General features: G+C 41.1%; 1 protein-coding gene across 1 annotated transcript in view; it reads left to right on the forward strand.

The window, feature by feature from the left end:
- Positions 1-11,474, forward strand: part of LOC107290209 (collagen alpha-1(XI) chain-like) — a 124,777-nt gene extending 113,303 nt beyond the window's left edge. Inside the window, exons 53-64 of the mRNA XM_029284705.1 lie at positions 336-443; positions 3,290-3,343; positions 4,683-4,736; positions 6,531-6,638; positions 6,738-6,791; positions 7,183-7,218; positions 8,034-8,087; positions 8,667-8,925; positions 9,138-9,250; positions 9,400-9,468; positions 10,444-10,680; positions 11,231-11,474. Of these exons, the coding sequence (XP_029140538.1) occupies positions 336-443; positions 3,290-3,343; positions 4,683-4,736; positions 6,531-6,638; positions 6,738-6,791; positions 7,183-7,218; positions 8,034-8,087; positions 8,667-8,925; positions 9,138-9,250; positions 9,400-9,468; positions 10,444-10,680; positions 11,231-11,377 (1,293 nt within the window). The 3' untranslated portion in view covers positions 11,378-11,474. The remainder of the gene's footprint in view (positions 1-335; positions 444-3,289; positions 3,344-4,682; positions 4,737-6,530; positions 6,639-6,737; positions 6,792-7,182; positions 7,219-8,033; positions 8,088-8,666; positions 8,926-9,137; positions 9,251-9,399; positions 9,469-10,443; positions 10,681-11,230) is intronic.
- The last annotated feature ends 5,332 nt before the right edge of the window (positions 11,475-16,806 follow it).

The following is a 16,806-nucleotide window of genomic DNA, read 5'->3' on the forward strand; positions in this document are numbered from 1 at the left end:
TTGAGAAACACCATGTTGCAGCCTCTGCCACATAGCCCCTCAAGTATATTGGAAGAAATAACATTCAGTTGTCAATCTAATTACTTTCTGTACATATGTATGCATAGGAGATGGGCTTGTTGTTCTTGACAACAAAACATCCTATACAGGAACTCATTCTACAATAGCCACCTCTATCCTTCAGCTCAAAAAGCAAAATAAGTCAAATTAACTTAGTATTCTTTAAAGCCATCTGCTCCATGAAAATAGTGTATAACCATTGGACAATCTTGAAATAATTAAATATTTCTATATAAATGACTGTTTTTCCTCTCTCTTTTTCTCTCTGCCCCTAGGGTGAATTTGGTACAGAGGGTCCCTCAGGGAAAATGGGACCGGTGGGCCCACAAGGACCTCCAGGCCAATCTGGTTCAGAAGGTCTGCGTGGAATTCCTGGTGCAGCAGTGAGTATCTTCAGTTCTTGGCAAATGGCTGACAGAGGGATGAAGGAGAATAGGCTGCAAATCAACGCAATATCATGTTGCACGGAGAAGAATGCAAACATTAGCAATAAAGTTCCAAGGCAGAAAAGCAAGTTTTTTTATAAGTGTGAAAAGAGTTTGAGGAGAAGGTGAGCCTTTGTTCTTCAGTCTAAAAATAGAGGACCAGAAGCAATGAACTTTGAACCACTAGCAGGTGGATTTAGTTGAAAAATTAGAAAATCTCTTTCTAACTCTAGAAGACTTGGGCAAGGAATAATAAGGTTGGAAAGGTGGTGGAGAAATATTCTATTCTTTGGAACAAACTTCATTTTACGGAATGAATGGACTATCTCCAGGGTCATTTATTAGATCCCTTTCAAATGAGTGGCTGTAGTTCAAAAGAGCTTTTGGTGCCTCAGAAGGGAGGCACACAGCATTTTAAAGTTGTTCACATTGTCGGCTGAGGGAAATGAAGCAGTGAAGACATCAAAGAAAGCTCCAGCTGAGCATGGAGTTCCCTTAGATGCACCCATACTGTTCCTTATGTTTATAGGCCATTTATTTTATATGGCTTAGTGAGTAATGATTAAAGAATTTCTTCTTGGCAAATTCTGATCCAGTTTTACAGTACATCATGATCTGCACCTTTTAGTTAAGAAAACCTTTAATTTATTCATTGTTCTCTTTGTTTATTTTAAAAGAAAAGAGGAAAAAGACAAATAAATAAATATCATAAAGTACATATGTTACATGGAAAAGTTTGCAGAGTAACATTAAAGATAAAATTAAAGGACAACACGAACTATTCAACTGGAAGAAACATCTTACTTTTATCCGGATATATTAACTTGGATTAAAACAAATATGAAGATAGTTTCATGACCATTTTACCATTCTAGGAATTTCAAAACTTGTTTTTAACGATTATTGAAATCAAACTTTAGATTAGATAAGAAACTTATAAAAATAATGAAAAGAGTTTAGAATCTGTATTTTAAGAGAACCCAAAGTTCAGATGTAATGGCAGGGCATGTACAGAATTGTACTCCATAAAGAGTTTGTAAGTTAAACTGAAACTAACATCTGACTTGTTTTTCCAATGTAATGTATTTTAGACTATATTACATTCTCTCAGAATTTAAACTGTCATTTATAAAGGAATTAAATGTGATTTCCAGTAAAAAGCATAAAGTATCCTTGTGAAAAATATGTATAAAACCAGCTAAGTAATTGGTAGAAAAGGAAAGTTAGCATTCGGGACATGTTTCATCCTATAATGGATCATCTTCCGGAATAGTTGAGCTTTATGACATTTCCACCAAATATATGTCTCTTAAATTCCATACTTCCTCAATGCCTCATGCTGTTATCAGATTTTTTTTTAAATGAAAAGGAGTATATTAAGAGAAAAAAATGTTTCAAGAGCATGTTTCTAAAGATTTCACAGCTGTAAAAAATTTCACATGCTGATTTCTGTTCGAGGAAGTCCAGATGTAGCAAGAACTAGAACAGGATTGGACAAAATCCTGGATTTAATGATTTTGTGTGAACTTGGTAGTTATGCCTAAGCTATTTTCTAAAACCAATTCTTAATTTGGATCAGAAATATGCAGAAAAACTTTTACCAGACAGTTCTGAACCATCTTGTCACTTGATGGAGTTCACAAGGAGAAAGTCCACACATCTTAAAAGTTGTTCAGATTGAGAAACAATCTCCCTCCTTCCTTTCTTTCTTTCTTTCTTTCTTTCTTTCTTTCTTTCTTTCTTTCTTTCTTTCTTTCTTTCTTTCTCTCTCTCTCTCTTTCTTTCTTTCTTTCTCTCTCTCTCTCTCTTTCTTTCTTTCTTTCTTTCTCTTTCTCTCCCTCCCTCCTTCCCTCCCTCCCCTTTCTTTCTTTCTTTCTTTCTTTCTTTCTTTCTTTCTTTCTTTCTCCCTCCCTCCCTCCCTCCCTCCCTCTCTCTCTCTCTCTCTCTCTCTCTCTCTTTCTTTCTTTCTTTCTTTCTTTCTTTCTTTCTTTGTCTCCCCACCCTTTTCCAATAAGAGCAGGGGGAAATAGCTCTCCATCTTAATATATTTTGAGAGAAGACTAACTGAACACATAATGGTAAGTAACCACATAATATTGCACAGTCACCTTATTAGTCAAAAGAAAATTACAAGGTGATTGAAAACTTGCTTTTACTCCACATATACCCATAGCCTTGTTGAGACTTTTTAAAAAAAATATTAATGGACCCATAAAAGACACATAAAAAGTATCTCTAAAGGATAATTTCTTTTTAAGATGCATTACTGTGAAAACGAATACAGAAGTTTAATATGCACGGCAGTTAGGTTTTCTTTTGATAAGATACTTCAAGAGAACTGGTGCTACAGCTCCCTTTATTGATTTGTTGTGTAGCCTCAAAGCTCCCTTTGTCAATTCTATTAATTCTAATAAACTTTTGCACATGCTGCTCTCCTCTTGGAACTGCTGGAGAGGCAGGTGGAATGAAGCAACACCACAGTTTGGCTTTAACAGGTAGGGCAAATGATTTTGAGTTTGGGCAGACTCAGTGAGACAAGGGAGGATGGGGTAGCCTAGTGTGTTATGATCCATGGGGTTGTGAAGAGTCAGACACGACTTAGCAACTAAAACAACAACAACAACAATGATTTTGGCAAGCCACTTCAAGGTTACCTTCTCAAAGCTTTGCATGGGTATAGAACAAAGACTTTTTCACAGGGAGAAGAATGAGGTAGAGAATGGGGGAGTTTGCCCAGATTTACTTTTTAGCTCCAAAAGTCTTTTAATTCTTGTTGCTAATGTTGCAAGTTCTTTCTTCTCTAGGGTGAACCTGGTTTATTGGGAGCTCCAGGACAGGCAGGGCCCCCAGGTCCCATGGTAAGCAAAAAGAAATGGCCTCTGCACAACAGCTGGCCTTGTCCTGGTATTCTTGTCAGTTAACAATGCTGAGGCCCTTTCACTTTCACAATCACTTTCCCCTTTCCCCCCTACTCAGTGTTGGCCTTACATGGATATTTATTGTTGGGAGCAATGTTAGGAGGACCTTCTAACAACAAAAAACAATACAGTCCAGCAGTGAAAATAGCCTTTCCAAATTATTTTTCAAAGTAAAGAAGTGAGGGAAGCAGCTGCTTATTCTGATTCATTGAGCAGTTATTATACCAAAATGCATGGTTGATTAAGGCTCAGTTCCCACAGGGAATTGCTACTTACGATTTTAATGAATTAGCCAAGATTAAATTATAAACCGATGCCATGCCAAAGAATAGATGTGAACGAACCTATCCGAAGGAAACAATTATCAGAATAAGGGAGGCCAAATGAGTAACAGTCCTACTCTTCTGGTGTCACTGGATTGTGGCTTGCTATTGACTCCAGCTCTAAATGACCATTTATTGTAAGATTGCTCAATTCCTGTTGGCCCAAAGACCATATTCAGCCTTGCACAGCATATTTTAAGTGATACGCCCAAAGTGAATGAGGCCATTACTCATCTGGAGTGAGGAAGAATTAGGGATACTAAAGGATGAAATGAATGTCTAAGCCTCTGCAAGGAATACATGTTGCCCTTTAAACTTTTGCAAACTTCAAAAACAAGAAAAAGATCCAAATGCTGAAAATGTTGGGTCTACCTACTCTGGTAGGTAGACTATCATGCTGGTAAGACCACATTTGGTTGTCAACGATATAAAAAAAAGACATTGAGACTCTAGAAAGAATGCAGAGAAGAGCAACAAAGATGATTAGGAGACTGAAGGCTAAAACATGAAGAAAGGTTGCAGAAATTGGGCATGTCTAGCTTAATGAAAAAAGGAGTAGCAGTGACATGATAGCAGTGACACAATATCTAAGGGACTGCCACAAAGAAGAGGGGGTCAATCTATTCTTCAAAGCACCTGAAGACAGGACAAGAAGCAATGGATGGGAACTAACCAAGCAGAGACCCAACCTAGAACTAAGGAGAAATTTCCTGACAGTCAGAACAATCAGTGGAATGACTTGCCTCCAGAGGTTGTGAGTACTCCAGCATTGGAGGTTTTTAAGAAGAGATTGGACAACCATTTGTCTGCAATGGTATAAGGGTTTCCTGCCTGAGAAGAGGGTTGGACTAGAAGACCCCCGAGGTCCCTTCCAACTCTATTATTCTGTTATCGTGAGACTTTCAGGCAGTGCTTTTTGAGCTCCATTCTAAATGCAGCTGTTCTCCTCCTTATAGGGTCCTGCAGGGCTCCCTGGTCTCAAAGGTGATCCTGGCTACAAGGGAGAGAAGGTAAACATAAATAAACTATTCCTGCCTGAGTAGAAAATGAAAGACCTTACAATCTCCAATTGAATAATCTCTTGTCCTAGAAAGGCTTCTTCTTTCTGCAGCTACCTTGTTAAATCTTGAACCTTCCTTTTCAATTGTTGTAACTGTTAGATGGGGTCTTGCATAATTTATGACCCTGGAAGCTGATGAGCCTTAGATTGTAGCTCAACGAGGATTTTATATTTGCCTCCCTGCCCAGAACTGCTATAATTCAACTAGGTTAAAGAGGAGATTGTTAAGCACATCTGGAGGTGTTCAGTGCGACGTGTACTTTCAGGGAGGGGTGGGGGGAAGCTCACCAACTATCAGACAGAATTGCTTTAGGATGTTGTTAACTCACAAAGGACCAACAGAACAATGCACTATTGAAGAATGGAGAATCTCAGCTCAAGTTAATTTTTTTTTTTGGGGGGGGGAAAGCTTGTTGAATGGATCATAAGAAAAGAGAACTAGACAGAATCAAGCAGTGGTAGATGAGTATGAGGTCCTTCCCAAATGACCATGCACTCCTTGGTTACCCATTGCATCCAGGACTGCAGGAATCACCTTCACTAAGCAATATGGTCACGTGATGTTTTGCATAATGGCTACTTTGCTTAGCAATGGAAATTCTAGTTCCAATTTGGGTTGTGACCAGAAAACTACCAGTATTAAGTAAAGATGTGAGTTTCCAGTCTTATCTACTGAATAATATCTATTATTCTCATGTCCTGCTTAACTGGAGCAAAGTGTTGTGTATACAGTTGTATGAACACAGCCAGTAGGGGTGTGGTTTTAGCCACAATTTAAACAACTCTTGTTCAGCTGTATTGTTCAAAAAAGGTAAGACAGTTGATAGAAACTGAACTAGGTTGGCTGGCTCAGGAATTCTGGGAGTTGAAGTCCATGAGTCATAAAAAAGCCAAGGTTGCCTACCCCTAACCTAGGTCAACTGAGACATTAGCAATTGTGTATTATGTCACAATTTTAATATGAAACATAGTTGCTTTCAATTAAGTTAACACCACCACACACCCCCAGCCAACTATATTGAGCAGAATAAAGTTTATAAGAGAGTGCTAATCTGCTCTTCTTGCTTCTTAACTTAAAAGCAAATTCCTAGAGGATCCTATAAATACAGAACTGCTCTGGGTCCTCTTGTCTGTCTTATTCTTTCTTTCCCCCAAGTAATATTTTCCCCAAACAAAAAAAAGGCAGCTTCTAGATAGCTTCAGCCAAGATGGCTTCTTGCTCTTTGATGAGAACATAGCCACCACTGGCTTATCAGGTTACATCACTACCCAGCATTAGCAGCAACCATGGTAACTTTCATTGTATGAATATAGCCTTTATTTAGCTTTGGAGAAATTCTCTTTTCTGGCAAGATCCAGAAATATGATTGTATGTATGTATGTTTAGGGATGGGGAATGTATAACTTTAAAAGGGCCTTTTGCTTTCAAAAACTTTGACTGAAGTACTCCAATGAAGAGAAGCAGCTTCTCAGCAATGGGGTGGCTACTTTGCTGAACAAAAGCCACTTTTCCTGAAGTGAGGCAGCAGAAAATTAAGATAGATCAGCACTCCTTAATACTTCTGGTCAAAATGACAGTGCAGAACATCTTGCCTCCATGTTGTGAAGTATCTCATACCTATTTTCACCCACCTTTTAGTATACACTGGTTTCAAAGATCTCCTCTCCCAGCTTTGTCAGAGTGCTCATTTGATCATTCCTTCATCTTTTTTTTTTTTACTAAGCAGTTCCCTTTTCCTTCTAGGGTCATGCAGGACTCATTGGGTTGATTGGCCCTCCAGGTGAGATGGGTGAAAAAGGTGACCAGGGACTGCCAGGGAACCAGGGAACATCAGGCACTAAGGGTGACCCTGTGAGTAGATGGAACCTGGTTGAGGTGGGACTTCCCAGTCTGGATGGGAAGAGTCCCCCTCAGGCACGCAATACTGATACTCATTTTCCTCCTCCTAAGGGCAATATTGGACCTCAGGGTCCTCCAGGCCCACCTGGATCTCCTGGCCTCTCGGTAAGTATTTTGTGCAAGATTCTAAATAGCTTCCAAAATAATTCCTCAAAAGCTCCCCCTCAGTAATGCCCAAAGATATTGGCTTGTTGGTGTCAGATCTTCTCTGGAACGCTCCAACTTTTGCCTCCCTTTCCCACATCCGGGTTATTTTTCCTTTTATGTGGCTTTGCCTCTCTCTCTCTTCTGTTCTTCCCCGGTTATCTAAAAACATTTGTTCTTGCAGTATTTCCATTACTATTACTATTTTATAGTTGCCTATCCATACTTTCTGACATTGTCTTTATTTCTTTAGTTTCCTTGCAAAAGGATATTATCTCTTACGCTATTTTGCCATCTTCTTCTTATATCCAGGAGCTCCTTTCGCCTGTTGACCCTTTCTGTCTTTCCGTAGGGCCATCTGGGAGAAAAAGGCAACAAAGGCTCTTTGGTAAGTCTCAACCAATACTACAGGGCTCGTGAAGAGGAAGAGATTAAACCAGAGTTGTCTACATATGAGTTGTTATTTTTAGGACTTTAATTTTGAAAGTCTGGACTACTGTAACGCTCTCTACATGGGGCTCCCTTTGAGGAGCACCCGGAGGCTTCAAATGGTCCAGAATGCGGCCGCGCGGGCGGTGTTGGGAGGGACTCGTCGCTCCCATGTGACACCGCTGCTGCGCGAGCTGCACTGGTTGCCAGTGGCCTTCCGGGTGCGCTTTAAGGTGTTAGTTACCACCTTTAAAGCNGCTCTTTCAGCAAGCGGACCTGACCTAGGGTGGATTTTATACTGGGTTTTTTAGGAATTTGGAAGACGCAACTTTAAATTTGGTTTAATTCGGTTTTAAGGGGGGGATTGTATATATGTTTTGGTTTTAAGTATGTTGTGCGCTGCCCTGAGTCCCGCCGGGAGAAGGGCGGCATATAAATTAAATTAAATAAATAAATAAATAAATAAATAAAGGAACTCCAATTCTGGGTCAATGAAAGATGATAGCTGTAATCCAGAGGGCAACCAATGTATCACAAATTGTACACTTGGTTGATATATAATGTATTATTACTATTACTCTAATCATGGGCAGGGAGGTGCACTTAAGGGAGGCTCTGAATGGTGCTTATTATGCTTAGCTCCTGACACTAGCTACTCAAGCAGAGTTGGGCTTACAGATATTGCTAAACTGCTACTCCCAGAACTCCAGATATGACCAGTGGTAGAAGGGAATGTGTGCATTGGTACCAAGTTCTTGATCCATCTTCCTGCAGGGACCTATTGGACCAAAAGGTGATCTAGGACCACCAGGGCTACCAGGACCACCAGTAAGTGAATGGTTTACTACAAGGTCTACACAAAATTCACCTATGTTCTATACAGCTTTCTCTGGGATATTTTGTAGGTGTATTGTATCTATATGCATTTTTCTAGCCATTTTCTCCCATTGCACGCATGTTTACTATATTTTCTCTTAATAATACATGTTATGGTTATAAAAGCATGCAGAAATTCCCACATTGGGAGAGATGGATATTAAAATGCATACATCTCTGTGTGAATTTCTAGCAATGTAAATATTGCATATATAGCCACATTTTTTACACATTACAAAATTCAAAGAAATGCTAAAAATGAAGGGCTTGGTTTGAGTTTTGGCAACATAAATTTAAGTGGTCTCCTTTGATTCATATTTGATTCCTGTCATTTTTCTGGACCTGTATACATGATAACAGTTCAGAAGCAGTTTCCTTATTTCCATGAAGTTTTACACATTTTCTGCCTGGCTGAAGTCTTAGAATTCTCTGGTGATCTCCCATCCAAGTACTTTGTCAGGTCTAACTTTATGCCATGTGTGTACACGCACTTTTGAGTCTTCTTTCTGTTTTCCATTTTCCTACTTCTAGGGCCACCCTGCTGAACTGCAGAATCCAATACCCATGGGAAGTAGGCGCACAAGCCGCCAAGACTGGGAGATAGAAGAACAGAGAGATGCTCCAGGGGAGGGGGATATTGATCCTGATGCTGATGGACTGGCAGAAGTCTTGGCAGCCCTGAGCTCTCTACGTGATGAGGTGGAGCAAATGCGATGCCCAGTGGGCACTCTGGACAGTCCAGCCCGGGTCTGCAAGGAGCTTCAGTTTTGTCATGCTCATCTCAAAGATGGTGAGTTTGAAGGTGAAACTCCAACTTCCGAATAGAATGTACTGTCAATGTGCTGTCTATCCTAATTCTGAGAGCCAAAGAGATCTGTGTGTTGCCTTTGGTAATTGGGGAAGAGGGAGAGTCTGCAAAAGTGTAACTTTCTGATTGTGAGGGGACCACTTCCTCATGGTTTTCCTAACCCTTTCTGCACTGGTTCACATACTATTCTTTAGGTGAATACTGGATTGATCCAAACCAGGGATGCAACCGAGATGCCTTCAAAGTTTATTGCAACTTCACAGCTGGTGGAGAAACCTGCTTATTCCCTGACAAGAAATTTGAGGCTGTAAGTAGCTCACTTGACCACTAAAGAGGTGATCAGGAAAAAGATCAGACGCTATGTAAATTGGCCTAGCACCTTAAACAGGTTACTTGGCTCAGGAACCTGAATTTAAAACCCTAAGGTGAGCAACAATTTGAAATCTATGCCTTTAGGTACGACTTGCCGCCTGGAGCAAGGAGCAACCAGGAAATTGGTTCAGCACTTTCAAAAGAGGCAAAAAGGTAACATTTTCCATTCTGTCAAGCTTGCTTTTATACCTAGAGGAAATCTGGAAAGGGAACACAGTACTATTTCCCATTTTCTGTTAATCAAAGTCATTGCCCAGTGCAGTATCAAATCCATATGCAAGGCCAAGCCATCTTTCTTCAGATATGATTTATAACTGATTGAATAATAGAATAAGAGTTGGAAGGGACCTTGGGGGTCTTCTAGTCCAATCCCCTGCTCAGGCAGGAAACCCTGTACCATTTCAGACAAATGGTTGTCCAATCTCTTCTTAAAAATCTCCAATGCTGGAGTGTTGGAGCATTCACAGCTTCTGGAGGCAAGTTGTTCCAGTGATTACCGTAATTGTTCTAACTGTCAGGAAATGTCTCCTTAGTCCTAGGTTGCTTCTCTCCTTGATTAGTTTCTATCCATTGCTTCTTGTCCTGCCTTCAGGTGCTTTGGAGAATATGTTGACCCCCTCTTCTTTGTAACAACCCCTGAGATATTGTGTCACTGCTATCATGTCACCCCTAGTCCTTCTCTTCATTAAATTAGACATACCTAATTCCAGCAACCTTTCTTTATATGTTTTAGCCTCCAGTCCCCTGTTCATCTTTGTTACTCTTCTCTGCACTCTTTCTATAGTCTCAACATCTTTTTTACATTGTGGTGACCAAAACTGGATGCAGTATTCCAAGTATTGTCTTACCAAGGCATTGTAACACTTGATTCTATCCCTCTGTTAATGCAGCCTAGGACTGTGTTGGCCCTTTTGGCAGCCGCAGGGTTCAGACAATGCACCTAAACCATTGTTTACATTGTATAATTGCTGGATTCACACCCAATAGATCATAAAAGGCTTAGTGTGTAGTGTAATTATGACCACTCTGTGTCTGTATTTGTGAGAAGGTTGCAGTGTAGACTGGAAGGAACATAGTGGCTTTCTGTTAACCCACCAGTTCTCTTCTCCTTCTGTTTCTCCTTCCCAGTTCTCCTATGTGGATGCAGATGGCAATCCTGTGCTGGTCACTCAACTCACATTCCTACGCTTGCTGAGTGCCGTTGCCCGGCAGAACTTCACCCTCTTCTGCCAAAATATGGCTGCTTGGTATGAAGCTGACACCCACAGCCACATGAAGGCATTGCATTTTCGGGCTTTCAATGATGTGGAGTTGATGCACAACAGCACAGATACTCCCATCCATGCCTTGTATGATGGCTGCCAGGTGAGAGAGCATTCTTCTACCTTTTTTTATCTCTTGACTATTCCAGTATTCCTTGATCTTCATCCCCACAACATGAAATGACTCTGTGAATTGCAGCTCACAGTGATTACATTTGGACCTTAAAGTGAAGGTCTTGATCTATGAGATCACCATCTCATAGATGGAACTTTGAGTATTCCAAAATTATCATGAAGGAAAATCATCTGCTCCAAAAACCCTTTCAATGACTTTTTCCCTTTCATTCATCTTTTTCCTTTTTTTTAAAGCATTTTCCAGCTCTCATATGAGCCATAATAGGGGAGACATGTTAAAAGACCAGAATAAAATATTCCTCTCTATTCCACTCTGAGAAAAATACCCATACTTTTCTGAATTTAGAGCCATTGCCTGCTTGGTCCATGTTTGCCAAACTAAGAGAAGTTATATTTTCTCAACCATGTTTGATCTACTGTTTTTCTGAAGCCCCTGATGAGACATTTTCAAACCCTGTTGCAGCCATTATTTCACATTCTCAGGATTTTGCTTTTGAAGTTATCTTCTCTACTTTCAGGTTCGCAAAGGTCAGGAGCGGACAGTTCTACAAATAGTGACGCAACATGTGGAGCATCTACCATTGGTTGATGTGGCTGTTCAGGATTTTGGCGATGCCAACCAAAAGTTTGGCTTTGAGCTCGGCCCGGTCTGCTTCAGTGGCTGAGCCTTCCAAAGATGGACACTCCCTCTAGACCATGTTGGACCACCTCTAGAAAAGAGAGAACTAAAAGCCTTTTCTCTCTGCACTGGTGGGTGGGGGGTGGAGGGATGCAGGAATGGAGTCAGCCTTGCAAAGACCTGCCGTTGTATTTAACCTGATGACAGCCTCCTATTTATGCGGCCAAGGTCCCTCAGGGTGTGACTCTTTGGGAGTTGCACAGGGTTCAGACTGAGCCAGGGCCCTCTCTCGTTGCAGCTCCATTATTGGTGCTATTATGCCGTCTTAGTGAAGCACTGGACTGACTGGTCAGATCTGGCCACCTGTAGCGATGGGGATAATGGAAACCACATTCTCCATAGTTGAACTTCACCCCAAAAAGGACATGGGGATGTCAAGATTATGCCTGAAGCATGTTGGGAACTGGAAATTCAGGACCAATCCATTGGCACAGCCATCTACTCTAAGGCATGGGCAATGGGAAAGGATGGAGAAGTAGAGCAATAGTTTTGGAACTAACAGGCAAACACAGAAAAACAAGATACTGTACTGATATACGATTTAAGGAATAAGCATAGGATATCCTTATTTTTTTAAACTGTATTGTATTGAATTCAACTCAATTGATAAGTGTCTTGACATGACAGTGGAATGCAATTTGGGATAGTCTATATAGGACTGTTCCATCTCATTCCTTCCAATTACCATGAAGATTAATTGACATATATTTCTCTACAACAACCAAAAGCTATCCAGATACTATGCTTAGAATCTGCATCCTCTTGGGGAAAAAGAATCACTATCTGCTTTTCCTATCTTAAGATCAAATGGTGCTTGAGTAGCAAGACATACAAAATCTTGCTGTTAGAATGCTGAGCCTGTTTCCCATTTTTTATATTTACTACAAAAACTTCACCATAACCCTGCAAGCCCACCATTGTTTTTATGTTGGAAAGAGTAGTCACAAGCCATACTCACTAGTCTCTCATTCTATCATTCTGTTCATGCTCAGCAGATTCCTATAAGACATTCTTCCCCAACTTAGCAACCACCATTAGTTTAGGGAGGAAAAACTGACTGGGAATTTTGAGAGCTGTAGACTGAATTCAACTGTAGAGCACTAGGTTGGGGAAGACTGTTTGTAAGGTATGGCTAGTGATTCTGACATGATTTCTCCTTATGGAGAAAAGAAAGTATAGCAAAGCTTGATTCTCTGCTAGCAAGACACTTAACAGACTCCTTGAAGCCCAGCAGCCTATTCAGAGATGGAGCTTGTACCTTGTGTTTTGCCTTCTGCACTGTGCCGTGTTCATCATTTATCACTGAATTTTCCTCACACTCTGGTGCTAAGTGCCCCTATTTTTTATGCTTCCATGTATCTCAGGCTGTGGCACAAACTGGGTATGTATGTGTCCACAGATGTATGATGGTTACTGTATTCGTCTAAAACCCTCATTAAACCACAAAACATGACTGCCCACCATTTCTGTATCGGCTGGATTGGAAAGACTCCTTAATCCAGGATTTTAGGGCTAGTGTCTGGATAGGAGAACTGCTGGGTTGAATTTTGGCTGTTCTGAATTTGGAGTTGTGTACCAAATGTCATATGTGCAGGATAGACTTCCTCTTTTTTTTTGTTTTGTTTTGTTTTGTTTTTTTGAGTGATAATCAGAATTCTGACTGGTTGTTAGACGATCAATATTTTTCCTTGCTGAAACAAAGGTAGAGTTAAGCAGAGTGAAGCTTAACTGTGGGAAGACATCGACTTGATAGTTATTGCACTTTCACTGCTGAGATGGGAGCGAACCACATGTGGAATTTTCTATCACTAATGCCTTGCGTATTTGACAGGAGAAGGGACATATTTTGTTATTTTGCTTCAGTGAGGAGAATATCTCTGGAAGTGGGACTTTCACTCTCAGCCTGTGCTACTCACTAACAGCTCTTGACATCAGACGGAGATTTAATTCTGCATTGAAAACTGTGTCTCAGGGACCAGTGCTGAGCTGAAATGTGAAAGAATACATTTAAGGAATATTGTCCCACCCACAAATGTATCCTTTCATGGGTTCATAGAATCCCAGATGTCCCATTTACACTGTTTATATGAGAAGCTCATGTTGTTTATACTAACTGTGCTCTTATTCCTGTCTAAAACTAAAGGGTCTTGGCATGAAATAGTGGTACATATTTGCGGACGTGACAATCAGTAGATATTAGGAATTACCTGGCCATAAAAAGGTTGTATCCCACTTTTCCTTTCCAGTCAATGGGATCTTGAGCTTTCCTCTGTGATCTCAACACAGCCCTATTGTGCTATGTAGATGGCACTGTGACATCATATGATATTAAGGTTTCTGATTGGCTAGGATTGCAGAAGGTGTTTTTTTTTTAAAGACTAGTTCAAGAAAGAGTGATATACTTCCATCAGGGCCTGTGTTCAGGATGTGTGTATGGGAACGTCTAAACAGGGGAAGAGTTCCCTTCTCCTACAGCAGACATGTCAAACACAAGGCCCGGGGGCCGGATGCGGCCCACAAAGTGGTTTCATGTGACCCGCGAAGCCATCCTGGAAACAGTGAGGGAACGGCCCCTGCTGCCTTGGCCCTGGCCCAGGCCGGCCGGGAGCCAATGTACAATTTTGTGGTGGCCATCTATGCTGAAACACATTCAATCTTAGCTCCACAAGGCTGTCTGGAAACAGCGAGGAACCAGCCCCTGCCGCGTCGGCCCCACCCCTTGGCTGCATGGTGGGGAGGTGTCACCCTTTGTGAGGAATGAAGAAATGCACCATCACCTGGAAGTGGCCAGCAAATGGCCTCGCCTACTTCACATATCTGGCTTGATGGGCTCTGCCCTGGTTCCACCTCTTTCTGCCAGAGACCCTCAGATCTGTCCCACTCCTGCCCAGGCCCTCACAGGCACCCTTGATGTGAATGATGTAGAGCTGGCCACGCCCACCCAGTAGGCCACACCCACTCCATCCACACCCACCCAGTAGGCTGCACCCACCCTGGCCACACACACACACACCGAGGGCAACCACAATGCTGATGCGGCCCTCAATGAAATTGAGTTTGACACCCCTGTCCTACAGTAACTTCCACAGCAAAATGGGAATGTGTTTTTACAGATGTGTGTTATCTTTAGCAGCAAGTGGGCTGTTAAATAGAGCAAACTGACTCTTAAATTCAAATATTTATTATCTGTCTCTTCCCATACTTTTTTGAACTGTTCATTTTATTCATTCTTGGGACTTAATTTATCAGGGATTTGCTAAAGACCATTTCCTTATTAATACAAGGGCCTGACCTTAAATAGTAATATTTTAAAAGGGAGTGGGTAGAGGAAGAAAAGAGGACAGTTCTTCTAATCATTAGCAGAGTACCTGTCCTTCTTCTCAAAGTAACAACACATCCCACTTGCATGATGAGTTATACCAAACAAGATTTTCAGACAGCCTTCAAAGAAATTGTAATTTTGAATACAAGGACTTTAAGCATTATCTAGAGCAAGGACAACAGCTAGTGTTTAAATACACAGATGGTGTCTGGCCAAGTTTTGATCAAAACTGCTTTATGGGGGCCAGAATTAATGCAATTCAAAACTAGTAACAATAGCACTGGCAGATTAGCTCTTGTAATCTTATTTAATCATGATATATCCACTAAGGGATGCTTATGAGAAATGGGAAGTAAAAAGGAATCAGAAAGAAAAGGAGATTAATAAAACCTATATAATTACTGTATTTATACATGTGAATGTACAATCGCACAGATATACAGTATATATTTATACCCACTGCAATTAAACAAGCTCTAGTGAAACATTTAAGTTAAAACATTCTAGTTCAGGCATGTCAAACTCACGACGTGACGTGATGTCGTGTGATGTATCAGGACTTTCCCCCCCATTGCCGGCAATGGGGTGGGCGCGGTTTCGGTGTGATGTATCCGGCCCACGGGCCAGCAGTTTGACATGCCTGTTCTAGTTAAAACATTCAAGCTAGCCAAGAACTTTTCCAGCTGCAATTATTCCCACAGACTTCATAGTTAATTTTCATGGGAAGGAGGTAGTGTTCCAATAACACTATTGCCTTTTTTCTTCATTCTCAAATGTTTTAAATGAAAATAAAGGGTACTCATTCCCAACTTAGCTCAATTAATGTGTGGCTATGGAAAGTGTAGAGTTAAACTGCCCTCTTTAAAAAATAATTCTATTAGGAGCAGCCCCCCATCACAAAAGATAAAGCAAGCTTTTAATTTCCCAGAAGTTTTCAACAGGGATAAACAGATAGTGTGGTTGAGAGAAGCAAGCTACCATATCTTCCTTGTCAGCTCTACTCAAAGCAAAGTATTTGTGTTTTTGGTATTTGTGTCAGGCCAGATACTGCAGCCCTAAAAGAGAAGGGAAAATAGATTTGTTGGAAATAAGCCTTCAATAGTCAAATAGTCTTTTTGTTTTGTTTTGTAATTCCCCTCCCCAGTATGGCACCCATATTTACATTAGATTATAATCTCTATTATCCTTATAGAAGCTGAAAGTACTGGGTGGTGATGAACATGTTTGAAGGCTTCCTTCAATCCCTGTGTTATCTTAGAAATGCTCTTTTCTGGCACTGTAATGAAAATTGCCTGTTCCTCAATTTCCCCCTGCCTTCAGAACGGTAGTTGAAAGGGGGCTTTGGAGGTGTATGTGGCAAAGATAAAGGGAAAAATCAGGAGAACATGTGTAGGTTATGGAATATGGATAGCGCTCCCTATGTAGATTGCTTCCAGTTATAAGAAATACACATTCCTGTTCTAGAGCCATGTAATTTACTGTATAGTGCAGAGGTCCCCAACCTTTTGGGCACCAGGGACCGGTTGCCTGGAGAAAGGTTTTTCCACAGACCGGAGGGTGCATGGTTTTGTGTGCTGCCTGCATCCCGCAGATGGGACTTTGCTTGTTTGTGCAGACCAGTTGCAGACATGCTGCGGCCCAGTACCAGTCCACGGACCGGGGGTTGGGGACCCCTGATATAGTGTACCATAGCACACAGAAGGATTCACCCTAACTCATGACAGCTGGAAGTTTGTGGGTGACTCGGCACAATACATCTGAAGAGTTACCACATCTGGAAGACTGGAATTGGGCAACTTCATTATATTTGAAAGTTTTCAAATGTGATGTTGGATTGGTTTCTGCAGACTACACAAGTTGTCACAAAGATGCAACTGAAGCCTCCTCCTAGAAATGATTCTTACCTGGTCAGCAATATTGCCAATACTTAGCCCATACCGAAATCTCACATCATCTCTATTAGTGTTCTACCTCCCCAGAAAGTATCCTCAATATTACCTACACCTCCTGTGACTGAGCAGAGATTTGAACTGGAACTTTTCTGAACCAAAACTGACCCTATACCACAATGATTCTTGGTTACCACCCCAAAT

Source organism: Protobothrops mucrosquamatus, unplaced genomic scaffold, assembly GCF_001527695.2.
Source record: "Protobothrops mucrosquamatus isolate PMUCROS unplaced genomic scaffold, P.Mucros_1.0 scaffold857, whole genome shotgun sequence".
NCBI lineage: Eukaryota > Metazoa > Chordata > Lepidosauria > Squamata > Viperidae > Protobothrops > Protobothrops mucrosquamatus.